The sequence below is a fragment of the Phaethon aethereus genome (assembly GCF_964289735.1).
Source record: "Phaethon aethereus genome assembly, chromosome: 14".
Lineage (NCBI taxonomy): Eukaryota > Metazoa > Chordata > Aves > Phaethontiformes > Phaethontidae > Phaethon > Phaethon aethereus.
The window spans coordinates 17,949,217-17,975,875 of record NC_138590.1 but is presented as its reverse complement, the minus strand read 5'-3'; the positions used below and the strand labels follow the sequence as shown (position 1 = coordinate 17,975,875).

The window sequence follows — 26,659 nt, the reverse complement described above, 5'->3', positions numbered from 1 at the left end:
TACTGTGAGTGTTGCTGTTCTCAAGGAACAGGACACCGGCACTTTTTAGGTGGCAGTGAAGTAGAAGAGAACTGCTGTGTAGGTGAAGGTCTGTGAATCTGGAAGAGATGGTGAACACGGGGAGTGGCTGGAGGCAGAGAAGGGGAGCCCTATGCCACTGTTTTCTGTGGCAGCCTCCACCACAGCCTGAGGTCCTGGCCCCAGTAGGTCTGCGTCAGAGGTTAGGGGAAGGAGCGAGCAAGATTCTTGGATCACAGTCCTGCTGGCTCCCTTGTTCTCGGTGCAGGCACACACCAATGATTCAAGCAGCAATATTTGTCACCATGTTGTGAAGGGTTAATAAGGACATCCCGTCTGTCGCTGTGGTGGCCGTTTGCGTGCAAGAGTTGATGCAGCATGTCAAGCTACTGTCTTGCACATGACTGGGCAAATGGGCAGAGGTTTGGCTCTGTGCCCTAGCCAGGAAAACAGGAGATGAAGACTAAATCCAATGTTCGGAATGTGAAAAAAAAAAAGTTCTGTTAAATAGGCAGGTTAAGGCCTACTTTAGATGTTAGTCATTATGCTGTAAAAGTTGTAACCAAAATAAAAGTGTAGATCACAGCCTGGCAGGTTCTGTAGCTCTTCCCTGTCGTGGCTGCTTGAGATTTTACATGCACAATTAAAGCAGGGCAGTCTATTTAATGTGCCTTTGGCTGATAATTGAATAAAAGATTCTGAAGCTCAAAGTACCATCTGTAGGAGCTTTTCTCACTCAAGTCTTCCAAGTGGGAGACAAAAAAAAAAAAAAATTTTTAAGCAAAGCTTTGCTAAAATTCTGCCATTGTAATAGTCAAATCTAAAATGAGCACCAAAGGCTGGATTTGGGATCTTCCTAAAATAATAAGTAAAAGAATGCCAGAGTCTCAGGGAGAGAGTACACTTTGGTATTTCAGTCCTTCAAACATGTTTACATTTGTGAGAAACGGCTGTTACCTTCTGTGCAGCTAGTGACAGGGTTAGAGAGACAGGTATGTGTATCTGCAAGAATGGAGCCTGTGCAGCTTGCCAGAATTAGTTTTTAATTCTCTGCCATGGGCACCTCTATTAAGAAAGCCTTTACTAAATTTGCCTGAATGCCCTTAACTAGGCTGGCGAGTTTCTTCTCGGTGTGAACATTGGTGCAAAACCAGCCCTTGCCACACGCCTACTCACAGCAAGTAACTCGTGAGGGTCGTGCGCAGCCCCTGCACTGTATCCCGAGTGTAAGCGCTGGGCCCTGCGTGCACGTTCTGGCCTCCTCACGTGACGCTCGAGGAATGCACTTTCCTTTGATTATTTTTCTTGACCCAGATCTCTTCCAAATATGGTCTCAGCTTAAACAAGTTTGTATTCTTAGAGCTCGGGGGTTTGCAGAAGAAATTCTGGCTTCCAACTAACTGTAGCTGTATGGGGGGAGTGGAGGCGGAGAACAACCTAAAAATGTAAAGATAAAAGGCACACAGCTGGACTCAAATTTGTCCCAAAATGTACATTTTGTAAAATGTTTGTACAATGCTAGGCAGGAAGATTTGTTTTCATAATTTTAGCTACAGTGGAAACAATTGTTTTTAAATAAATGACCATTAGTCTGAGTGATTGCCACCCAAACATTGCTTCTCTGAGACTTCTCATCTGAAACAGATTTAAATGTTTTTCTTTAGTCAAACAGAGATACAAAATTGTGAAGCTGACCAGCATAAGCAGAGATAAATTAATTAGTATCTCAGAACTAAGTAGTTCTAGTGAGCTAAGAAATTATTAATAACCTACTGTGGAGTGAGCATATGATTCTTAAGTTATTTCATACTTTGGCCATTCTAAGTACGAAGTTTATCATCACAAACATCTTTCTCAGAACAATAAATACCACGGGGTGGCTATTCTGAAACTAACTGCCAAGCCAGGAAAATGTTACCCTTAACGAAAATCCTTAGTCTTAACTAAAACCTGCATTTCCTCTGCCTGTGCATGGCAGCAAGCAAGTGAATTTGTAGAAATTATCAGCTACAATAATTCATAGTTAAATAGACAGGAGGTCATGGCAGTTACGGTACTGAATTCTCCCGGCTTGCTCAGCATGCTGTATAGCTGAAGACCAGCAAGAAGCTCCTGTGTTGGCAGAAGGAGGAACTTGTGCTTTTAGGCCCTTCCTCTCCTTGAAAATTTGGATCCACCAGTGAGATCTCCAGTGAGGGAGGAGGAGAATGGGACTTGCAGTCTGGATGTAGGGAGGGGTAGCATTTCATTGCATCTTTTACCTTATGGATAATTAATTGTAATCATTTGTTACTGCTAGTGAGAGCAGTCTATTTAGAGAAAGAAAACGGGGAAGCAGATTCACAACCTGACTAACGGCTGTGCTTCAGGCCCTGGGGAACTTTTACACAGGCCAATTTATCTTTTGTTTGGTTCCTGTTTTTATTAGCGCAGTGTGCAGACGAGGAAACTAGACCCTGTTGCTACCAGATTAATATTTGAGCACTGTAGGCACCGGAGCTGGCTCATCTGGCGCAGGTTTCCCTGCAGCACAATACAGAGCAGTCGCACAGACCCAGCACCCTCACGGAGGCACGTCCAGGTCCAAGGTCAAACGTTTAGATCTCGCTCTGCCAGTCTGCCGGCAATAGCCCCACAACAGCGCGATTCAGGTTTCACAGCTTCTTGGGATGGAACCTTTCACTGCTTCACATTACAAGTTCACTCCTCTTTATTATCTGACCGCTTCTGCATTCTGCTGGGATCACAGTTTCTTCTAGATAAATCAGGAGCCTGAGCCCAGCCTGACTTCTACCACCTTTCGGACTAAGATACTAAAAGGAAAATAGCAGGATACCGAAGAGGTATCAAACTCTCCTGCTTTTGATTGGCGGCAGCACTTCCAACAAGAGTTAAAAACAGCAGAAAGATGAGGTTCGTAAATAAACTGAATCACTTCCTAAATTAAGCTAAATAAATACTGCTTTTCCCTGCTGCTTTCTTATATTGCAAACGAGGATTCCTGCATGTGTTTAGAAGCACTGGCAAAAAAATGAACCATCATCTTGCCAGGATGTTTCACAGCAATTTTTGGCCTGAAGAGTTCCAAGTATTGTAGAAATGGAATATCACAGGGTCGGAGTACAGCAGTCAGATCCCCAAACAACAGCAGGAGAGAAAAACATTTAGAAAAAAAACATAATTAGCCATTTTTAAAAGCTGCAGGTTCTTTTTTGCCTGATCTTTCTTGTTTTTATTTTCTAAGACCTCATCTGAATAATGCAGAACGTCTTTCAGACTCTTTCGGATGTCATCATTTAAGGACTTACATGCTCATTTAGACCCTGTGATTTGAAGGTATAGATGCTACTGTCTGTCAAGGGCCCAAGGGTGCTAACAGCGGGCAGGAAGGTGTGGATGAGTACAGCGTGACACTGATGCTGTTACAGTCATTAACAAATGTGGATAAAAGAATTTGTTGGTCATAGCCTTCCACAAAGTGGGCTGTCACAGTGTTTCACTAAACTGACCTTGATGACAAAAGGTCAGATTGTGAAAAGCGCTGGGCACTTAAAATTCCTGTTTCTATGGGATCTCCTTGGAAATAGTTGCTGCTCCCACTCAAAGCCTTTTTTATAGTAAAGTGCCATTGCAATACCTGCCCTTTTACTAAACTCTTTGGAATGTAGACAGCTGAAATAGGGCAAAACCTTTAATAATCAACAGCACTTCACTGGAGCTGCTGCTGTAAGACACAAGTGGCTAATGGTACATGGACTCAACCCCGTATGAGTTACACTGGAAATGGCTGCCATCTTCACTGCAGTCAGGAGTGAAAGAGAACTAACCTAATACATGATTTTATTACAGTTCTAAAGCTTGATTCTTCTGTAATAGATTGCACCATGTGTACTATTGGGGCAGAAAGTATCATGCTCCTCCATCCAATGTACACGATGGTAACACCAAGAATAGTTTTCATGAATGTGCTTAACCCTGTAGAATATTTCAAATACAGGGTTTTTTTTTTCACTGTACAGTCAGTGATTTATCCTTCAGTGCCAGATGCAAAGACAAATGTGAATAATGCTATTCATGACGTGGAGAGGAACAGCAATGATGGCCCAGCGCTGGCCCTGCCACTCAGCAAACCCTCCTCTGCTCCCCTGCCCTGTCACTGAGGCCCGGGGTGACGGCCATTGCCCGTGCTCAAGGCTGCCACGAACTGTCCTGGCTAGCCTCCACGCCTGCCTGGTGGCCCTGCCTCATCCTGCGTGGGAAAGCACGGCGCCGGCAGGCCGGCCGGCCTCGCCCTCACGTTTCCGAGCGTGCCTCGCACCTCGGCCTCCTGCCCGCCCGCCACCTTCCCGCTCGCAGGACAAAATGGCGGCGGATCCCCGAGGCTGAGCGCCTCAGAGGCGGGAGGAGCTCCCCGCTGGCCCCGCCCCGCGCACGCTCGCCGCGCGCCCCCGCGGCGTGGCCCCGCTCGGGAGCGCGCCCCGCCCTCCCGCCCGCGCCCGCCGCAGCGCCGCTCCCTGCAGCTGCCCGGCGGGGTGTGGGGGAGGCGGCCGCTCGCTCCCGCCTGCCTGTCCGCCCGTCCGCGCCCTGCCAGGCCGCCCCGATCCCTTCAGGTAGGTGCGGGACGGACCGGTGCCCCCCGGCCCCTTCTCCGCGCAGTGGGAGGCGGCGGGCGGGCAAGATGGAGACGCGGGCGGCGGGGGAAGGGAGCGGAGCGGAGCACCCCTCCCCCGCCGCCCGCGTCCAGCCCGCCGCTGAGGGGGATCCCCCGGTCTCCCCATGGGGGACCCCGCCTGCAGGCCGCTCCGGGGTGCGGGAGCCCGGCCCTGCAGGGCCGCGGTAGAGGAGCTGCGCCATCGCCTCCCCGACCCGCTGTCCCCCCGCCCGGGCGGCAGGGAGCCGGGCCAGACCCTGGGCCGGGGGGAGGAGGCCGCACCCTGTGCCGAGAAGGGGTTTGGGCCTGGCCCTGTTTCTTGCCACTCACGCAAGACGGGTGACACGGGAGGCGAGCCCCTCCACCGCTGCTGTGACCCCAGGCGCGATGCCCGCCGGCTGTGGGGGCAGCTGAGGCGGCGGGCTGGGGTAGGAGGGAGCTGCGCCGCCCCTTTGTCCCCTCAGCTGGCCCAGGGCCTCTTCAGGTGGAGCTGGGGCCTCCTCCTGCTCCCCATCCTGGCCTCCGCTGTGCTCAGAAGATAATCGTTCCCTTCAGCACCCACGGCTTTCGTGCGTGGGGACAGCATATATGCAGTGGTTTTTACTTAGAACATATTTCCATTAGCCTGTGGGATCTTAATGCACGCATACAGTCCATGGATGTGTTTCCTTGACGTACCAAAGTAGTGCATGTCTTCATTCACCTGCCTGTCAGGGTATCTGGGTAGCCTCTGATGTGTTCCTGCTGTGCCTCTTTGCATAACACATGTGAATAGTGTATATTCTGGTGAATAGTTACATATAGTTTAGTACATCCTTATTTGGGCATAGCCCTTCTGGGGTAATTAGTGAATAGTTGCACCTTTAATTTGCATGCATTTCTTTCTGGATATCTCTCTAAAGAAGGTAACGGTTATTTTGGTCCATGTGGTTTTTATTTTTGTAAAATGAAGGTGTAGGAGGAACACTTGGTTAAGATATTTCTTAAATTATGGTTTATTTCTATTTCAGTCTTCAGATGCTACAGCTTCTCTTACAACTTTTTTTTTGGTCTGTGTTCATATCCTTCAGGTTTTAGATGCAACCCTAAACAAAAAAAAATCCTGTGTGTTTGTCCATTGACCATTGTTGAACAGATTCAACAAGTGGACTTTGTCTTTCTGCAGTCTAGCATAAGTACGCTGCAGTGGCCGTGTGTGGTTGTGCTGACAAGTGTCCAGAGCCTTCCGTGCTAGTTCTGTCGCAGAGAAACACTGTGGAAACATCAGGAAGGAGATGTTTGATCCATCTCTTCACCTTCCAAATCCTTTCATGGGAGGAGGCTAGGGGAAGAGGAGAGGGTAGGTGAGAACACCCACTGAGATGAATGAGCACCTCTTACCTCTTCGAGCTATTGTTCTAGACTGCAGTGAGGTCTGTTCCCTGGGGAGAAGAGCGGGTGGGCGAGAACACCCAGGGAGATGAATAAGCACCTCCAGCTCCTCAAAGCTGTTGTTCTAGGCTATGGCAAGGTCTGCTCCTGTTTACCTGGGAATAGCTCCTTGAGGTGAATGGACAATTCACAAACACTAATAATCCTTTCTTTATAAAGATCTACCTCTACCTGCTCCGTCATTCATATGCATATTTAGATTGCCTTGAAGTTTGGTAATTACAGAACCACAGAATAATCAGGGTGCAGTTTGACAACCTTACTCTTCAAAGCCAGTCTGTCTGGCCTGATGGCTGCCTTGATTCTGTGCTGCCCCATCCCCAGCTGTGGGGTTTTTTCCCAACTTTCATTCCCTGTGCTATATTTGGGACTTGTCATACCCTTCATTCAGGTCTTCTAAGTCCATTAAGTTGTCAAAAAGTAATTTTTTTGAGGTTTTTAAAGTTTTTTTGAGTTTTTTAAGTAACTGGGTCAGTGGCAGCCGGTAGGCAATGCCGCTTAGGCTGACCTGGGACCTCAGTCTGTCTCTGTGCTTCTAATGGAAATGTGTGTTTCTGTTCCTCTCTTGCCTCAATGCAAGCCAAGTGTTGCTTTTTCTTTCTTGTTGGATTCGTTTTCACCTGGGTCAGATCCCTGGTCTTGGTTACTGCTCTTGCACAATAGTTAGTGTTGGCACAAGGAATGGGAATGTGGGAGAAGAGGAAAGGACAAGGATGTCCTGTTCAGAAAAAATGCAGATTCAGAGTGGTTTCTATTGATTATGAAACTAAACTGTCAATTGTGTTAGTGCAACTGGAAGTGCACAGTTAATTAGCTCACTGACATGATCTTCCTTAATTTTTGTGAAGCGGTCTTACCCTTTCAAGTGTCCTGTTTCTCATCATCACATGATTATATGATCTTAATTTTGGGGTGGGAAGAAGTCGTCTGACAGTCTTGTTGATGTTGGCATCTAGTGAAACTCTGCCCTTAGATATGACTTATTTGTTTTTTAAGGTTAAAGAGCCTAACAATTACTTCTTTGCCTGGTTTTGCAATCAAATCATGAATGATCCCTAAAAGTTCACAGTTTACTTGACACTTAGCTAGTGCTGACAATATTTAATCTTTGTGAGAGCGGCGCTGATCTCTTTAATGCAAAGTTGGTGCTTAGGCTTTGGAGAGTGCCGTTTCTCCAGGGGTGTCTGAGTCAAAAGACTTGAACTCCCAGGTGCACAGAGGTCCAGGTTGCAGCTCTCTGGTAAGGAGCAGGAGTCGCAGTCCCCTTGCAAGGGAAGGCTCCTTCTCTGCTTGGCACATCTGGGGAGAGGAATTTGAAGAGGGTGGGTATATCTGCTCCAAATAACTCTTCCCTTAACTTCTGTCATGTAGGAAAATGACCCTGGGTCACCAGGGGAAGAACTGTACTTATAAGTTCTTGTATTGCTTGGGGAACTCTTAATTTCTTAGTCTTTTTGCACTAAGAATAATGGAGAAAGAACCTGTTTTCAAAATTATGTTGTCTCTTCAATTTGCAGTCTCATGTTGTTGTGTAGTAGCTTGAGCGAGTCACTGCTGTAAAGAAATTGTTTCTTATATTTTGGCTGTTTTTAATATATTTTACCTAGTGTCAAATGGTGAGAAAAATTGTATTATGCAATCAACTGTGGAAAGTGCTTCATAAGCGCAGTTTGGAGAAACTGGTTATCCAGCTTCAGAAGTAGATTAGATTTCAAATGTGGGTTCAGGTGTTGCAGTGTATGTTGTGCCACTGATAGGATTTCATACTTAGTATTTTTTAAATATTTACATTTATGGGAATACTCAAGGTGCCACATTGTGAAAACAAGCAGTTACACGTTTTTAAAAATTGGGTAAGGCCCTACTTTAGCAAGAGTTAACGTGTAGAAAAGGAGCTGACAATAAAAGGGACACTTGAAAAACATTTAAATTTATATATTTTATTCTTTTAACTGAGCGATGAAAGTATTTCTCACACCCGCTGTCCTAAGGGGGCAGAGCAGAACCATATCTCTGTTGCAGTCTTGAAAAGGAAAATACTGCCGCCGCCGCCGCTGCTGCTGCTGCTGAAGAAATTCCCTCCTGCAAAGAAATTGAGCCCTTTGGTATTCCCCAGGGCCTGCAGCCACTGCGCTGTCCTGTGTGGCATAGAGCGTCCTTTATTCAGCGATCTGGAACAGAGCTGGTCCTGTGCTCCACTCCAACTGTTTTAATTGGTAGAAGTGACATTCAGAGAACTAGTGCAGAAATAATACTTGTAGCTGCTTGTGTTTTTAAGTACTACGTCTTATACTTTGTGTGTATTGGCTGTAAGCAAGGTTAGATGGTGATGAAAATGTACTGCTGCAGCCTCCTACAGCTCCATCAATACTCTTGAAATCATTGCAGGCTTGGCGGTGGAAAGCTTCAGAGGAATGAGTGGGTTTTATATACTAACTCTCATTAAAAGCAAAATTGTCCCTGTTGGCAATAGGAGTTTACCTTTCCTGGTATTCGTCATTTGAAAAGCTGTAATATAGATGTGCTTCCAGTTCTGCTCAGTTTTGCTCTGATTGAGGCGTGTTTTACCAGAAGTCGAAAGCACTCACTGAGTCAAATCTGTTCCGGTGCTAACCAGGCTGTAGTTACAGAAAGCAGGCTGGTGGGGGTGAGACCAGAGCAGTTACCTGCTTCTTATGTTGGAATTGATTATTCAGCTTAATGCAGATAATGGGCCACAGTTCCAGTACTCAGTATAAAATACTGAATAAGCAAGTACCTGTTCAAGGGCGCTTGTGTACTTCTCTGCTTGTAAGAGTTTTCGTCTTGTGTATGCTGGCAGCTAAATTCTTGCCCATGAAGAAGGCAAAGGGCATGATGTTTGAAAGCTAAAGACAGCACCATGTCACAACCCAAGAGGATGTCTTTACGTAATGTGAGTAGCTTTGATCTTAAAATTTTGTGTAGTGACCAAGACATGAACAGGGATTTTATGCATAGTTTCAAGCCTGGAGAGAGATGGACCATATCAGTAACAGAAGCCTGAGCAGTTGTAGGCTAGACTGTGTGGTACTGGTTAACGTGTATTTAGGGGTACAGGGGTGCACTCTCTCTGTCCAAAACCTGTAATATCATTGGAATTAGGTGAAATTTCATCCATTTCTTGCAGCATCTGTATTGCCTGTAATATGGTTTCTGTTTCATCTCCCAGCAGAAGAAAGCAAACAATACCAAGCTTGACTGTGAAATATAAAAAAATCTTCACAGCAGCCTCATACATTGTGTAGTGACTGATCAGTAGCCTGGCTGTCACCGGAGCAAAACAAAACTTCAAACTCACCTCGCTAGTGCTAAAGCAGGTTAACTTTGCAGCTACTCAGGAGAGTGGTAGTGCAGCTGCACTTCAAAAGGAGGGGTCATTTCCACGTCCAGAAATCGCCCCCCCGCAGCAAAGCTTTGCGGGTCCTGGATGGCTGGTCCTGTTTATTTCTAGCAGCAGTGGAGCTTCTGTGCTTTGTTGCACAGGAAGCTCTAATGCTACCTCTCTTTTCCCAAAACTAGCTTAGCCAGTTGTCTCCTCCCTTCCCCAGCATTTGTATAGAAATAAATTACCAGATAGAAAAGGATCCATACAGAAAATCCTCTACAGCCACTTTCCAGTAAAAATCTTTTTGAAATATGACTAAATTTCGTTACTACAGTGCCTCATCTTAACTATATGTTTACACAGAGCCATTCAACCAGTCAGTCGAATCAGTAAAAAAAATACTTTAAGTAAACTGTGGCAAATATCTTTTACATGTCTATTTACAGGTTTAAAACAAGTAAGTTCTATTTTGCTGGAGACTTTTCTGGCTGCTTTTATTTAAGAATGCTTGCACACAAAGTTGTATGTGTTTGGCTATACAGTTTAGCTAGAGTGTGATTTTTAAATTGGCATAGCTTTGCATTTTATATCAATTCTCATTTATACTGTATGTCTCCCTGCCAAGAAACCTGCTTGCACTCTACAGATAGACTCACTACATTCTTTTATTCCCTGCTGTAATGTGAACGAAGTAAAATTATGCTGGAGATGTCCATGTTAGGGTAATTAAGCTTGATTACATATTTCCTTTTTAAAACTTTTCCAAAAAAGTCTTAAATCAAAAAAAACACAAAATATAAATCCTGGCTAGTACTTGAAATTTTTATGGTTTGATGAAGAAAGGTGCAGGGGGGAAGCATTAAAAAAAAATCCCATTGGCAGTCTTCCACCAAGATTGTGGGTTGTTTTTTAAGCAGAGAGTAAGAATGTAACATAGACAGGAACGAGTCTGAGCTGTGGTCCCTTTCCTGAGAAATACCAGGGGCCCTCACTTTATTCAGTGCCTTCTGCCTGCTCTGGTGTGTTCCTCGGATACTGGGCAGCTGAACTGATCCTTCTTTGTGGCAGTCGAGCTTGGAGTGGCTTTTTGGAGCTGAAGCCAGTATTCCTGAGTTTAAAGTGAGCACTGAGACAAGAATGCTGCTAACCGCTCCAAGTGTCCTCTAGTGTGTCAACAAACAGATGAATAGCCCTTCAGAGCCACTGGGCTTACTCTCTCTGCAGAAAAAGTCATTATCAGAACCCTTATGTTTGCAATTACTTATCATGAAAAATCTCAGGTATTTTTTGTGATATTGTGGGCCCTATTCTAGTGGGGTTAAAGGAAGGTAACATTTTTTTGACTGCTGATTGTAGAAAACCTTAAGCTTCCTTTTCATTGCTTGCACAGAAAAGTCTGTCTGGTCTCTTGACCTGTAGTTTACTTCCTTTGTTCTTTGCAAAGCACAATTATTCTTGCTGATTATTCTTAGTTGTTTTGTTTGCTAGTCAGCACTTGCAGTAACAGTGATTTCATGTTTGTTCCACTGTACCCCATTCAACATACCAGAACTGTAGCACTCAGATAATCTCTGCTAGAACCATCTAATATTTAAACTATATTACTATCATAATTTCACTGTTTGACATAAACTCATATTCATATATTTGCACAAGAGTAATGCATACACTGTAATGCACATTTGACAAGCCAAGGTAAATTGGGTGTTACAGCAGGGAATGTATCCGCTGTAATCAGAAGAAAAGGGCATGGGGATTTACTCCTGGGTAAATAAACCATCTCTGCTGTATGCTTTCTTTCTGGCTGGGAGGAGACATTCATAACTGCCAAATAAATTCAGTAATCAATGGTAGAGTTTAAATTGGGTTGCTGTAGGTGATACTCCAGAGCTACTGCAGGGAAAATACAATAAATCTTCCAGACCTTATCTACTAGAGAAATTTACTGCAGGAAGAAATATTTGGTGTCCTAAAGCATGACTAGGGCACAGAGTACTCTGATGTGACAGATATTGATTGGCTTAATCTTGTCTTCAGCATGGCTAAATATTATTATCTTAAACTGAGTATTTGCAGGTTATATAAGTTGTAGACTGAATATAGTTGAATGGGTGAAAATTGCTATTGCTCCTTGAGTAGCTTGCTGGCGTCTTACGGTATTGCCACTATTAAGAAATCTGAGACACTGTCTGTGCAGTTGGTGTCCAGAAGCATTAATACTAAAAAAAGTTTCAGAATAGTAGTAATATTGTGAATTGTTGTGATTCTGCCCCAGTACATATGCTGCAGAGATTTGATACAATGGATATAAGCTTAACTAATTTATTGAGAAATTATTGCTTGTAATTATGACGATGACCATATGTGGTTTCTAGCAGCTGGGTGTTTGTCCATTGGAACCTGGGTTAGCCTGCAGTAACATGCTGATGAGAGTCACCCTTATGCCATCCTGAAGACAGGGCTTTGATTCTTTATTAAAGAAGTAAACCTCTGTAAATGGAGCACAGCGCAAGTTGTTTTTGTCTAACAAAAAGAGCAGGCTATATAAAACAGTTGTTGACCTTGATGGGCCACGTTTGTTTTCCAGAATATTTGTAGATGTGTGACAAAGTTGTGTGTCTGTAACAGGAGGCGTGTTGTTTTTCCCAGTGTTGTTATCTTAGAGTTGGCATTACCAGCAATTTGTCCCTGCTCTTCTAACTAGGACAGCAGTGGCGTTTCTGCAATGTAGCATCTTTTACTTTGTAATAGGCTCATTTTGTACTTCTGGTTTCCCAACTATGGCACCATTGTCTTCATTGAATGCCTTACCTGATTCTTTCAGATTAATTGTGACAAGAAACGACAAAACTGATTAGTGTTTTATTAATTTGGTGCAGTTAAACAAAAAAAAATCTTTACGAACCTGTATCTACTAAATTAAGAGAGTGATACCATATTTTTCCTTGCCTTACAGGTGATAGGTTAATCTTGCAACTACAGGGACTAGAATTTAGGTGAGATTCAGTTAGAAAGGTTTTGAAATCATGGTGGGTGAGCAGGTGTTGTATATCTTGGTTGCCAAAATGCTCTTGTTCAGTTCATTAACATACTTCTTCCCTAATTATACCTATCTGAATAACACATAGTTTAAATTGTCATTGTTAACTATGTGTAAAGGTTACCATGCAAAAGCTCAAGTGAAAGACTGATAAAACTTTTAGTTTAAAAAAGTAATTTACTGACATCAATACTGTTTACTAAACGTAGACAAAGTAGTTTGGACTAATTTTGAGAAATAGAGGTAGCTTTTGAAAGATTCTCACTTGTGGAATGCTGTGGTATTATTACATATTGATACATATTTGTCTTTCTTATTTTTGGTAGAAAATGATGCACCCTGTTGCCAGCAGCAATACAGCTTTCTGTGGGACCGGCAAGAGTTCTTGCCTTAACGAAGACAATGTGAGATCTGCGGATCAGTTTGACTTGTACGCCACGCAGCAAAGTAAATACAGCCACGCAGTCAGCCACAAACCAATTGCGTGCCAGAGACAAGATGCGTTGAACGAATCGCACTTGCAGACTACGAGTGGCAGGAATATAGAGACAAAAGACGAACTAAAGAAAAAGAAAAACCTCAACCGATCTGGTAAACGTGGAAGGCCATCAGGGACCACAAAATCAGCAGGGTACCGAACCAGCACAGGTCGACCCCTGGGGACCACCAAAGCGGCTGGATTTAAGACAAGTCCAGGCAGACCTTTGGGTACAACTAAAGCAGCAGGATACAAAGTCAGCCCAGGCAGACCTCCAGGTAGCATTAAAGCTCTATCACGGCTTGCAAATCTAAGTTATACGTGTGGCAGTGCAGCTTTTCCCTATCCTATGGTGCATAACAGAGGAGTACATGCTGCTGGTGAAACTAGTAGCAAAATGAAACAGCCTAATGAATGAAAGGAGGGAATTAGTAACTCCTTAACTAATGTGCTTTACTCTGAATTTTGGCATGTTTCTTGCATTTTGTTGTAGTGTTTGCCTAAGTCTGAATTTCTAGATTTTATTTTTATTCAAATAATGCCATAGCCTACGGGTGCAATTCAGTAACTTCTAAAGCAATGTTGAGAAGGCACTGGTTTAAAGGGAGTTTTCTTGGTTTTAAATCATAATTTATAAGAAAGTCTGAAGTGATGCATATGCCTTGGTGTTGATACTTAGTAATGTCCATGTCCCTAGTTTTATATTCAGTTTCTGGTATATCTAGTTGTGTGGTTATGGATTATATAATTGAAATAAGGAGAACCGAATGAGCTGGCTGTTGGTTCGTGATGTGGCCTACCCCACAATAAGGAACTTAGCCAGATGAGTTCTTACTTGATAAGAAAAACTGATAAAAAAAGCAGCAAGCTACATTTTCCACTTCTGCAGGAGCTTCTACAGACCTCAAATAGATACTTAAAAAAGCAAACAAAAAAACTCAGCCTTTTTTAAAGTGCTGATTTCAGGTGGCTTTTGTTTCTGGAGTTGTAGCAGTAAGACAATTTCAACAAATGCTCCAAAAATATTTTTGAAACTATTAAAGAAAACTGAGCATTTGTACAGTGCGTTACAGCTTCACAGCGCCTTATTAACAAGCTAATTTGCCTTTAGGTGATAGCTGTTCTTTTAGTTATGCTGTTACAGGATTCTGCTGTGTGATTTTGAAATGCCTAATAGTACATATACCAAACCACAAATAAGTCTTTGAAATTTGACGTATTTTATAAGAAATTAAGTACTGTTCATTCTAGTTACGCACTTGGTTAATATTAAACAATATGTTCTTAAATCTGTAAATAGCTATTTACACTGGTTTTTGCCTTTAAAATCTGTGCTTAGGTGGCAACAGTTTAATAGCTTTTAAAGTATTAATCTATAATGTTTACAAATTAAACTTTTTTAATAGACACTGTTGCCAAGTTTTCAGACTTAGTTTTGACAGATATTCCTGGAAATACAGTTATTTCGGTGTTTGACACTTATACTATATTTAAGTTATGGAAGCTTATATATCTACCAAAGGACACCATTTTCATGATTTATAAAAGCAAACTGTATAGCTGATGCAAACAGGATGCAGTTTACTGCACTGCTAGAACCCAGATATAAAGTAATTCATCTATGCATGCAAGCTGAAAAAAAAATGTTGTTGGTTAACTATAAATACCTTTCTTGACTCAAAACTAAAACCTTCTCTCCTTCCAAAAGAAATGTTCCATTTTTCAACTGGGTGTGTTTAATTTTTTTTTTCAGTGTGAGTGTGTGAATGTGTGTGTAAAATACTTTTAATCTAGACTTAAAAAAATCAGTCCTCAATGTTGCATATTGTTTGTTCTAAGTTTATTTTACTGGAATTAAAGTTGTTTTGTTTTTTCCATCTGGAAGAAAGTTTAAGTTGTTTCACATATAATACGACATTATGATAAATTTGTAGCTTCAAATATCTAGTGGGGGGAATATATAGAGTTTGCAGGTTTGGGGGAGCAGAAAAATTTGGGTTAATTGAGCTTGTGCTGAATGAGTAAAGTTGCTGATAATTTTTGTTAACATAAATGCTATTCTGGCCTGCTGTCATTTTGATGAGAACTCTTGATTTCAGTGATGACAACTTAAGAAACAGATGTCATGTTTCATACCTTTTTTATCAGGAAAAAAGCAGCAAGCCTTCAGGTGTTCCAGTGATGCCTAACACATATTGAGCTGGACTTTATGCTGTACTTTACAATAGGTGTGTTGAATTGTTTTGGGGGAACTGTGTATGCACTGGCAACTAAGACAATGAACCTCAACTATACTGGATGGCTCCTTAGTCGATAGATGAACTAACGGCAGCTAAACTGCTACTAAAAAATAGTTTCTTCATGCTGAAGCTATGAAATCCAGTTATACGTTCTGTTCCTCAGCAAACTCGCAAGTCTGAAATTTAGCAGTCTTTCTCAGAACGATGTAACTTCTGGCACATGCAAAATGCTAACGTGAGTTAATTCACCCTCAGGATCTGTGTTGTATTGGCTGTTTTTAATCAGATGATTTTTCAACAAAGGACTGCTTTAAGTTCTTTCTGAACTCAGCTGGGAAAGCAGTCCTCTTCAGCTGAATGTAATAACTGCAGGAGTGTCACACCTCGCTGGCAAGGACCGTGTTGCATGTCACCACTGTACCTTGGAGAAACTCCAGTTCTTACCTCCTCCTGTTTATCCTTTTTGCTCCTGTTTCATTTCTCACTTGTGCATCTACTCAATGGTGCTGTGCTGTGTGTCAGGAGATAATGCAGATGTATCGCTGTTCTGCTAGTATAATGAATTTTGTATTCAAATATGCTGATGAAATAATTAAGTCGTCTAAGCAATTTCTGCTCATTACAGTGTTTATTAATGATATCAGATGGAATATAATCCCAGTAAAAAACAATTAACGTTGTCAATTGTGAAATGATGAGCATAAAGTAGGAAAGTGTTCGGAGAGTTTAATGGGCTACTTGGCACTCTAGATTTAGCAAGGAGACCAGAAGTGCACTGCTGGGCATTTCCTAGTTCTGGTTTATTTTACATCTGACTTTAGTTTACTGGTGCCGTGCAGTGAGGGGATGAAAACAGAAGTTAAGAGATTCAAAGTGAACTAGAAATGGAATTTTCAAATACTTCTGCTTTTCCTATGTATAATCTGCAGAATACATTGTGCTTTTTTTCAACACTTTTCTTTCCATGACAAACACTGAAACAGCATGTTAATGCCTAAACTTTATTAGTACCGATGGGAAAACTGGCCTTTTCCCCCTATAGTATGGAAACATTACTTGTAAGGTAAATTGCTTATTTTATATATCATAATTCAGCTATTCATAAGCTAGGATCACTGTTGTGTGTTAGCACTGTTCAGAAGAGCTACATGTCAAGTTTGTTTTTTAATAATTTCTTTTAATTATCAAATTTCTAACTTCTTATTTATACATAAATGAAATGTATTAGCTTGCTATTATTCCTTAATTATACTATACGAGTTCACTGTTTAATATACATATAGTAACTACTATTCAGTTTCTGATTAAATTTACTTAAACTTTAAAACCAAATAATTTTGCTACTATAAAGTCTTGCACTGGACATATTAAAGATGCTGGCACCATATTTTCGCAGAAAAAAAATGAGATTACCATCAGAAGTGGCTGACTTTGATATCAAAGATAGTGTTTTTAAAATCAGTAGTTAGCTTTGTCATTAAAGCAATGTTCTTTATATCTTGGATTTAGTTTAAACTAATCAAAATGACAGTGTATCAGGAGCCATTGAAGATCTCTGTTCTGAATGAATATATTTTCATTTTGTCTGAAAGATCTTAAGACGTCAGTCAGGACAAACCCAAGCCTTGTCAGTGAAAAGTGATGTGTCTGTGAAAAGAATTACTTGGAACTACAGTACACAGAGTAATTCAGATGAGAATTTAACTCCCTCCCCCATTCTTGAAGAGCTTTAAAAGGCAGAGCAATGTGAAGTCATTTGTCCGATGGTTTCATTAGCTGTGACTCTGCTATTCTTTGTTATATGTACAATAATGTTTCGTGCTATCCTTAGAGTTGACAGTTAAAACAGTTGATAACAATCATAAATAGTTTGAACTGCAGACTTCATTTCTGACCACAAAAGAAGTTTATTCTTCTCTATTTTAATGCATATATTTTAACACTGCTTAAATATATTTATGACTTTAGTAGAGACTAGACCTTTCTCCTTGTGATTTTTTTTTTTCCAGATAGGTAAATCTGTATTCTGAAATTTGAACCACTTTCTGATACTTTAATCTTTCATCATTTGCTTTTCCACAGGTTTACTTTGGGGGAAACAGTAATCTGTTAAATAACTAGTATCAGCACCCCATCCTCTGCTGTAAAAAGCCTGATTAGATACTGTGTATGTTTTTATGTCCATGAACTTGAGCTACTCGTGTGCAATTACGTGTATGGGAATGGAGTAGTGTTCATGATCTGTATTTACATCATCATATGGATGTATATTTATTAATAAAGTTAATACTTTAAAATCTAACAATTTTTTCTCTGGGCTTTTTTTAGTATCTCTTAAATCCTGGCTGAAGATGCCTGTTGACAGTTGTCAGACAAATGGCCTGAACCATTCTCTCTTCTAAGTGGAAATGCTGCTTGTTCTCCTGATGTCTCAGTCATAGTTAAGTAACTCAAACTGTCACTGAAATCTTTTGGTACACCTTGTACAGATTTCAGTTAAAATCAGGTGACTTGTTCTGTTTGTCCCTTGCCTCTCTGAAGTGTAATTGAATCCGACTGCCATAGACTGCGTTTCATGCCCGTGTGGACTTCAAAATGCACAGAGAGTTTGTGAGAGTTGGGAGGCTGCTGTGTTGTGTGATTTTTAAATTGAATAAATGAGCGCACCCTTTCAGTATACATTGCTTTCTGAATTTCAATGTGAGATGTGTATCGCTTGTTACAGGCAAGTCCCATATATTTGCATTAAGTCAGAAAGCCTGTATGAATTGCAAGGTATCAGAAAATAGAGGAATGTTGCTTATTTTTTAATGAATTGAAAATGCTGCTACGGTAACTTAATTGTTCTTATCCTTTCACTTAAATATGAGAAGAGGGGAGGAAAGGAATTATAGCGATGTACTTATAAATAGTAAGCTGCTAACTTTTTTCTTACTCTGCACATGGAAATCAAATTGAGAGTACTCGTAAACTAAACTTTTCATGGAATGGTGGTCATTATTCATTATTTTGTGACGAATAAGATGTGTTTATCCCTGTATTCTAGCAATATTCCAATTTGTCTTTGTTGGCAAGATGTGCTCTGCATACCACCACCAAACCCCTCTTTTTTCCTTTTTTTTTTTTTCTTCTACTGAAGTTTTTCAGTAACTTTGGGGGAAAATGGGCAGTCCTACCTACCAGAAGCTGGAATCTAGGCTCCTAGGTCTGCATCTTCCCCTTGCTTTCCAGCAGCCTCTGTTTTCTCTTTCATGTACTTTGAAAGCCCATCTAGGGTTGAAAGGTTGTAAGGTACAGTTATTTTGCAGACATCTAAGTTGCTTTTACCTGAAAAAGACATATGATGCTTTTTTTGTTTGGTTTTTTTTTTTGTTGGCCATTCTGGTAATGCTAAATATGTAGCTTTCAAGGTGACTGGATATGTTCAGAATAGAGTTTGACTACAGTTTGCTACATCCTGGTCTAAAAATCAATTCCTGGATGTGATTCCTTGAGCAAAATGGATTATTTTCTTGGTTGTAATGAAACCTTAAGTATTAGATATTAAGTCAGTCACAAGAGTACAGACTTTTCAGCGGTGTTGGAAGTTGCTCAGCTGCTTCCATGGCTGCTGCGTTCTCTGCCATGTGATGAACTGAACGATAAAAGTTGCAATGCAACCTGTCCCCTTGATGCATAGCTGGTGTGCAAGGCCAGGTGCAGCTTCTGATGATGGGACCACTGTATGATTTGTTCATGCTGACAGACTAGCAGTGTTGCGGTGTCAGCTATGCAAGCTGGACATCTTGAAGAAGTCTTTAAGATGGTCATATCTTTTAATCAAATCTAATTTATGTATGTCATGAGACTTCAAGGCTTGCTTTGGGGCTGGACTGGCATTTTTATGCTTTTGTACCTCCTCGATGTGAAGTCTTAAAGCAACGCAAATAGCACAATGTGAATTAAATATGTACCTATTAAATATGCCAGCTCAGTAGTGTGTTTTTTGGACCAAGACAAATAAAGATTGTTCTTGACAGTTAATCATTTAAAGCTGTAATGCCTGAAAGTAAAGGACTGACTTGCTGCCTTGCATTGCATGCTATTTTTATCAGGGTTCTGCCTGTGGCTCTGCATTTATTGTTTAACAGTTGAGAGAGGTGTGGCCTGACCATACAGAATTGGCAGCACAAAAGCTACCGCGTTCTGGAGCTGGCTCTCACCCAGGCTCCCTGCATGGCCTAGGGATGGCGATGTCTCTGTTTCCCCGTTGGTAAAAACATGGCAAAAATATGTGCTTATCTTGCAGGGTTGCTGGAAGGAATCATTAGTTAACAACTTTTAGCTACTTTGAAGCTGAAAAATGTTGTGGAATTCTTAAGTGTTGTTTAAATCATCTGAGGCAGATAAATTTTGCCTTTTATGTTGTTTTTTTCATACCACAAAAGCTTGTTCTAATTAGTGAAAAAAAATCACAGTAACAATTAGTGCAAGTTTTATTACTTACAGTAGGTCATTGAGATATGCATAATACTAAAATGTGTATTTGCTCCTTCAAGTGCTCATATGTTTAAATAAAAATACTCAACTGCAGCCACATTGAGAAAACAAAGATTACAAAGTCACACATCCCAAATATAGGCCGTGGTTAAAGTTGCCCGTGTGACCTCAGCCTGTGCTCCTGATTTGAATGCTTGTCATGTTTTCTTCTACCTCATCTTTGTGCTATTGAATACACAGAATGTTGTAGCTGTGAGGACATGTCAGGATTACATACGAGTGGACACCTTGGTCTTGGTGAAGGTCCTGGCATTGCCTCTTCATCCCAGTCTGTGTCTTCTTCCGCTCCTTCTCTTGCTCTTGCCATGTTGCCCGTGAAGACACTTGTGCGGTGTGACTGGAATCTGGGGAGAAGTCCAGCTGCTGAAATCCAAGATGCACAAATGACCACCAAGTTTTGGTGTTTTTTCATGGGTGCAACAAAAGACAAATGTTTTGCAAATCCTCTTCTCTGCTAAATTTCAGCTCCTTCCCGAACAAAGAGGGCTTTTCTAATGTGTCCAAGATTTTTGAATAGATGCAAAACAATGTATTTTTTTACTAGACTTTTTCCTGAAGACAGACATTTGGCATTAAAAATCAGAAAAAATGTAAGCCACTGAAAAGAGTTTTGAAACAGAACTGGCAGGCATCATAAGAAATGTGCCTCCTCTGTAATGCATAAGCACTGGGATAGTACATTTGTTGTGAGTTAGGCATGATAAAGCCTGACTATCTGTAATTCTTGGGAGTTGATTTGTTTTCCATTAATAGATTGCTTATAGTCACCATAAAAAAAATACAAAGGTTTTTGCACAAACCTTTTGAATTGTGTTATGACATTTTTTTAGGATTAAATCTACAGAAGTGTCTCGGAGGTATGCTGCCAGAAAGCTCTTATTTTAAAGGTTTGGAATATCATCACTTGCATTTGAGCTCTGACACCATCCAGGGCTGCAGCAGGGGCACGTGCTAGCTCCTGATGGCGCAGAGCCGAGAGCTGGGAATCGTGTGCAGTCCTTGGCCAGAAGGGAAATTGTTTTCAAGTTGAAAAAGCCACTTTGTCCAAACTCCAAGGTAAGGACAGCTGGGAATGGGGCAGCTTTTTGCAGGCTCATCCACACCAGCTTGGATTCCTCATACGCTTTTGCTTTCAAGCTTGCTTGCTTGGTCTGTATCAGCTGGTCTAATTAAATATTTTCTCTTTAAGTGCAAACCTCATGTTTTATGTCTTTAGACTCTTATGTCCTCAATGTTAATGCTTGTGCAAATTGGACTTTGAAAGAAAAAAATTTCCAAGCAAGAAAATGTGTGCTGTAAGAAAGAACCGAGTTGGAGAAGTGTCCCTTAGTAGAAGCAAAGACAAACATCCCATTTCTGTAACAAAGCTGACACCCATCTTCATTTATATGCATGTACAGTGTTTTTCTTGCCTTTTTCCCAGTGTGTGTGTATGGTTCATACGTTTGTAGTTCATAATTCTCACTTGCTTTTTGACAGATGCAGTTTTGGCAAAATCTCATTGTGTGGTGCTGTCAGTTTGAAGAAACATGGTAAAAAAAGGGGTACTGGCACTTCAGGTACTACGTTCATTTTCAAAGTGCCCCAAGTAGTCCTGAAGCTTCACTATTAAAAAAGAACTAACTCAGAAAGAGTTAGTTCCTGAGTTACTCTCCTCACAGGAGGAATATTTTATTTCCTAAGAAGAAATACCAGAATATTTATATCACCTTTCAGCTTTGATCAATATGCTGATGGCCAAGAGCTCCATCTTTTCTTTTTAGCTTTAAAAAAATATGCCTTTAGTTTACAGGGTTTCACCCTTTTCCCAGCCTGGCTGTAGGTTAAAGTTTAGTTTTCATGTGAAAACATCCCTGATGGCATCAGTGCTGCTCTATAGTGGGTGGAGGAAAATCCTTCGGCAGGCAGATGTGGCTGTTGGGCAGTCCTGGTCACAGCAGGCCCTTAGGGCTGCAATACCCAGTTACAACAAAACACGCTTTTGGAAGGAATTACAGGGTGCGTTTGTGTGCCCTCTCAATTACCCTTCAATCATAACATCCTGTCAAGTCTTCGGGATGACATTTCCCTTGTTGCGAGAATTTTCAACCTGAACTAATTTAAATCAACAGTGAAATGCCTGCTGACCTCCAGCACTGTCAGCAGACCCAAACTTTGCCCAGGCGGAGTGTCCTGTTACACTGCACAGTACAGTCAGCAGTGGACTTGGCCCGGCGCCCTCATGAACGTGTGTTGCTGCTATACATGGGAGTTTGCAAGGTCTGAGATGAGAAAACTCGGTTAAAAACCCGTACTGTTTGTATTTAATACTGGCAGGGACTAGAACCTGAGCTGAACTCCGTCTGTTGTGTTGCACTGCTCTCGGAGCTCTAGCAGATCTCTGTCCCTTCACTGAGGATCATCTCGCTGGGCTGTTTTGGAGCCCCGCAGACGAACGCGGCTGTGGCGATCGCGTCCCCCCGCTGCGGCCTGCGCTGCCCCCGCCCCGAGGCCTCCCGCCACAGAAGTACGAACAGGGCGAGCGGTCGGAGGAGGAGGAGCGCAGGCTGGGCGCAGCGCGCCCCCGCCACAGCAAACGCACTGAGCCGGTCCCTAGGCGGAACCGCCGTCCCCAGCGCCGCTGCGGCCTCTACCGGCCGCTCGGCCGCCACCGCCACCCGCCAAGACAAGATGGCGGCATGCCGCTCTGGCAGCGCTACGCACGCATGCACGCACCCACGCACGGTGGTGGCGCGACGGAAGCGGAAGTGGGTCGTGGCTCCGGCGGAAGTCGCCGTTGTCCGGGGAGACGCAGCGCTGCGGAGGCGGCCGGGCCGCGGCCGTGCCGAGGATGTGGCGGCTACTGCTGGCGCTGGCCTGGTTCGCTAGGGTCCTCCCCGCAGGTGAGGCCGGCAGTCTTCGGCGCTGGCAGCCGTGGTGGGCTCTAGGGACCGGGCGGCGTGTGCGGGGCCTCCCCGCGGCGGGCGGTGCGTGGGGAGGCCAGGGCTCGGCCGCAGCGCGGAGCTGACATCTCCCTCCCGGTGCAGGGGCGGTGACGGAGCAGAGCGCCGGCGGGCAGCCCCACTCCCCCGGGGGCGGCTCCGTGCAGGGCGGCGGCGAGCCGGTGCGGTACCGGACTGCGGAGATGGCAGACGCGATGCTGGGCAGCGGGCTCCCCACGCAGCAGGCCGTGGTGCTCTCGGTGGTGCCGGGGGAAACGAGTGACGGCCAGGTGTCTGCCGTCGCTAAGGGGGCTTGTGCTGCGGCGGCCGGAGGCGATGCGTGCGGCGCGGGGAGCAGCCCCGCGGGCAGCCAGGGCCGGGAGCAGGCCGCGCTGGAGACGGTGCTGCCCGCACCCGCTGAGGAGCCGAACAGCACCGACAGCGCCAAAGGCCCCAAAGTGAACTGCGAAGAAAGAAACATCACCGGCATCGACCACTTCACGTTGCAGATCCTGAACGTCTCTCAGGTACGCAGATCGCCCGCTTCGCTGCTTGGTGTTACTCTGAACGTGTGAGGATGCTGGAAGATGCTCTGCCAGCACCATGTACATGTTTCTTTCAGTGTTTGACTTGGCGAATTTCCTTGGGTAACATCCTCTGTGCTATCGAAAAGAGGAACTGTCTGGGCAAGGAGGCTTTTCATGTCATTCTGCGCAGAAAAAAAAATGGAGATATAGCTCAGTCTGCATGCCTCTGCTTCTCATCTGTGTGCCTGCAGTGAACTGTCAGCTTTCCTGCTGCGTGGATTAGTGTGTCTCTCTGAAATGGTTAATGGCACTTATTGCCAGTGCCTGTTTCTAGCTTCTTTCTTGTAATAGTTATGCGTATATGTATTTTTTAAGTAATAAGCTTTTAAACCAACCTTTAAAAAAGGTTAAATGCAATTACCTGTTTTAAAAAGGTTAAAAATCTAAAAATGTGCAGCTACTTGATAAATGTTGTCAGGTATTGCAACTGATCACTGAATGATGCCTTCCTATTTAGAATTAGAATTCCTATCAGTAGAATTAGTAAATTCTAGAATTTAACTAATACCATTATATATTAACTAATATTGTTGTTTTATTGTCTATATCTCTTCTTATTCTGCTTTCTCCAAGGACCTCATGGAGTTCTTAAATCCAAACAGCAGTGACTGTACGTTAGTCTTGTTCTATACACCGTGGTGCCGCTTTTCTGCCAGTCTAGCACCTCATTTTAATTCTTTACCTCGAGCATTTCCAACTCTTCACTTCCTGGCGCTGGATGCATCTCAGCACAGCAGGTAATTTACAATTCCTGTGCTCTACCATCAGTTTATTTCTGTTAGCAAATTGTGTTTTAAAAACAGGAGTGATTTTTATTTTTTTTCTTGTTAAGGGGCATTTAATTTAGTAAAACTGATACCTTCGGTATTGTAACCATGTTTATTTCTTCCTCTGGCGGATTTCTTTTCCTTGATGCTTTGTATTTGTTTTATGTCCACCAGTTTATCAACTAGATTTGGAACTGTGGCTGTACCAAATATCCTCCTTTTCCAAGGTGCTAAACCTATGGCTAGATTTAATCATACAGACAGAACGCTGGAAACACTCAAAGACTTCATTTTTAATCAAACAGGTATGCAAATCAGCCCTGATATGTCAGTAGGATGAACAGGTTGGCTTTTAGCTCCAAACTGGGCTTTCCTCTCCCTGGTGTTTGTTCTTTAAAACAAATTTCATGAAGACCCTGAGAGGACCCAGCAGGTTGCTGTGGTGAGCTGGATTTCAGGGTGTGCTGAACACAGAAACTCAACTTATTGGGCTGCTGTCACAGAGTAGGGGGAAACAGCAGGATGTAGCTAGAGAGAGTGCTGGAAGGATTGAAGGATCTTCCAGCCCAAATATTTGATTTGGGAATAAAGGCAGATGAACCTTGGGATCATTGCCAGAGCCATGCAAGGCTGACAGCAGCTGTGGCATAAGATGGTGTTGGTTCTTGTCCTGGAGGAGACAAAAGGATTCTGGTTTCCATCATGTGGCTGTCCACGTTATGAGCCAGCTCTCTGGCTCTTTGGCGGTGTGTTCTTCTGGACAGAGGCAAAAAAGCCCCCTGCATAGGCCTACGAGGGCCTTCATTAGAGGCCAGAAACTGTTATATTTGCTAATACAGCAGAAATACTCAAAAAAACCCCCTCCACTAAAAACAAACAGACAAATTTACACAAGGCTGTGCTGTGGAAGGACAGAACAAGCCTCCTCCTATTATGAAAATACACATAAAAATGAGTATGTTTTTATGTAACTAAATGGTATGATAGATACACATTAACATACAAGGACCGTCTCACCAAAATTTTAAGTCTAGCTGTACACATGCCTTAGTCTGAGAACAGGAAAAAAGCTCCAAATAGAACCAGCTTCTCTGTATTTACCAATGATTACTGGTGTTGATCAGGTGCTTTCTTTTTTAGGTATAGAAGCTAAAAGTGACGTGGCTGTGACCGAGGAAGACTGGGCAGGCCCCCTGCCTAGCGTTCTGACAAAAGGCATAGACTGGCTGCTTCTCTTTTCTTTGCTCTTTCTGGCTAGCTTTGTCATGTACGCCACCATTCGAACTGAGAGCATTCGGTGGCTGATCCCGGGACAGGAGCACGAACATCAGGAATAATCTTGAGATGCTGAAACAGGAACAGAATTTCCCGCTTATTGGTAACGTGGGAGTTTGTATGGACTAGAAGTATGTAAGAATGAACTGTTGAATGTGTTGGTTGTAAATTACAGTATTGTCTAAAAATCTGCTTTATTTATCAACTGCTGAATCTGTAAAAAGCAAATTCATGGCGATTAAAGTGGTAAGTAAAGAAATATGAAAAAACATGAACTAAAAATACTTATTAAGCTGCTTTGATCGGCTTATTTTTCACGGACTTTAAGTAGGCGATACAGTTCTACTTTGCCCTTCTGAAGAGGTCCTTGCGCTTTGTAGATCGAGTAAGATTTTTACAGCACGGTGGCCTGTACGCGTGGCGCTGCTTGGCACAGGAGCAGAGTTGCTTCTGCTCTGGAGATCTTCTTTTACAGATCCTACAGAGGTATGAACTAAAGTTTCTATGTGGACTATGTGGTAAACAGTATACAATTAGGATGTGTTAGCCCACACAGATCAAACTCAGATTTTTGGCTTGTGTATTCCCAAAATACATAATTTTAAAGAAGACAATGGTGGATGGTGATGTTGCTGAATTAGTTGGACTGTCAGTAAAATTAACTATGAAGAAAAAGATGTTTTAAAAAAAGTGTACTTCAAATGAGTTATTCCATTGTATCCCAGCAATAACAAATTCAAAAAATTCAATTATACAGCTCTTGACAGGGTGACTATTTCCCACCTTTGGTGCCAGGGTTAGGTGCTGGTTTTCTTCCTCACTGCATTCTCTGAGTTTTGACTTAGTGGCAGTTCTTTACAAGATTTAACATAACTTCCAAAACTCACCTCATTTTTTGTGTGCGTGTGTACACACACAACTTATTTACTACATTCCTATAGAATTAAATTGCATTCATTGTTTATACTATTTTTTAAATAAATCAAGTTTTTATTGTAACCTTTTAAGCCACTTTCTTGCAGGACTAAAAATATGTAACTTCTGAAGTACGGATCACCTGCCTAAATTATCAAGACCAGTCTTGAATTGTATTTAAATTTCTACTGACTGGCTGTTTGCTGGCTGGAAAGTCTGCAGCTGAGGCTACATAAAGAATTGATACGGATTTTTGTTATAATTAGTATAGAAGACTTTGAATAAGGTATGGACTGATATGTTGGGGTTTTTTTTATTATTTGATTGCATAGCATTTGTACATGGTGGAGGTTTGCCTGATAGGAAGCCTTAGACTATGAATTAAACTAAGAAGAAACAAAGTCAGTCCTAAGATTTCTTGTTTGACAAAGAGTTCATGTCCCTGAGACAT

At 42.5% G+C, this 26,659-nt stretch overlaps 2 protein-coding genes across 2 annotated transcripts; both read left to right on the top strand.

Moving 5' to 3' along the window:
• Positions 1-12,815: 12,815 nt before the first annotated feature.
• On the top strand, positions 12,816-15,153 carry LOC309409905 (UPF0461 protein C5orf24 homolog; the record flags this gene model as incomplete). The annotated part of the gene is made up of 2 exons (XM_082006166.1): positions 12,816-13,242; positions 15,113-15,153. 2 exons carry the CDS (start codon positions 12,816-12,818, stop codon positions 15,151-15,153), a joined length of 468 nt encoding a protein of 155 aa, XP_081862292.1.
• Positions 15,154-22,413: 7,260 nt separating this feature from the next.
• TXNDC15 (thioredoxin domain containing 15) lies at positions 22,414-25,355 on the top strand (the record flags this gene model as incomplete). The annotated part of the gene is given in 6 exon segments (XM_082005947.1): positions 22,414-22,566; positions 22,568-22,625; positions 22,770-23,191; positions 23,825-23,988; positions 24,193-24,323; positions 25,159-25,355. Coding segments are annotated over 6 exon segments (1,125 nt in total).
• Between the last annotated feature and the right edge of the window lie 1,304 nt (positions 25,356-26,659).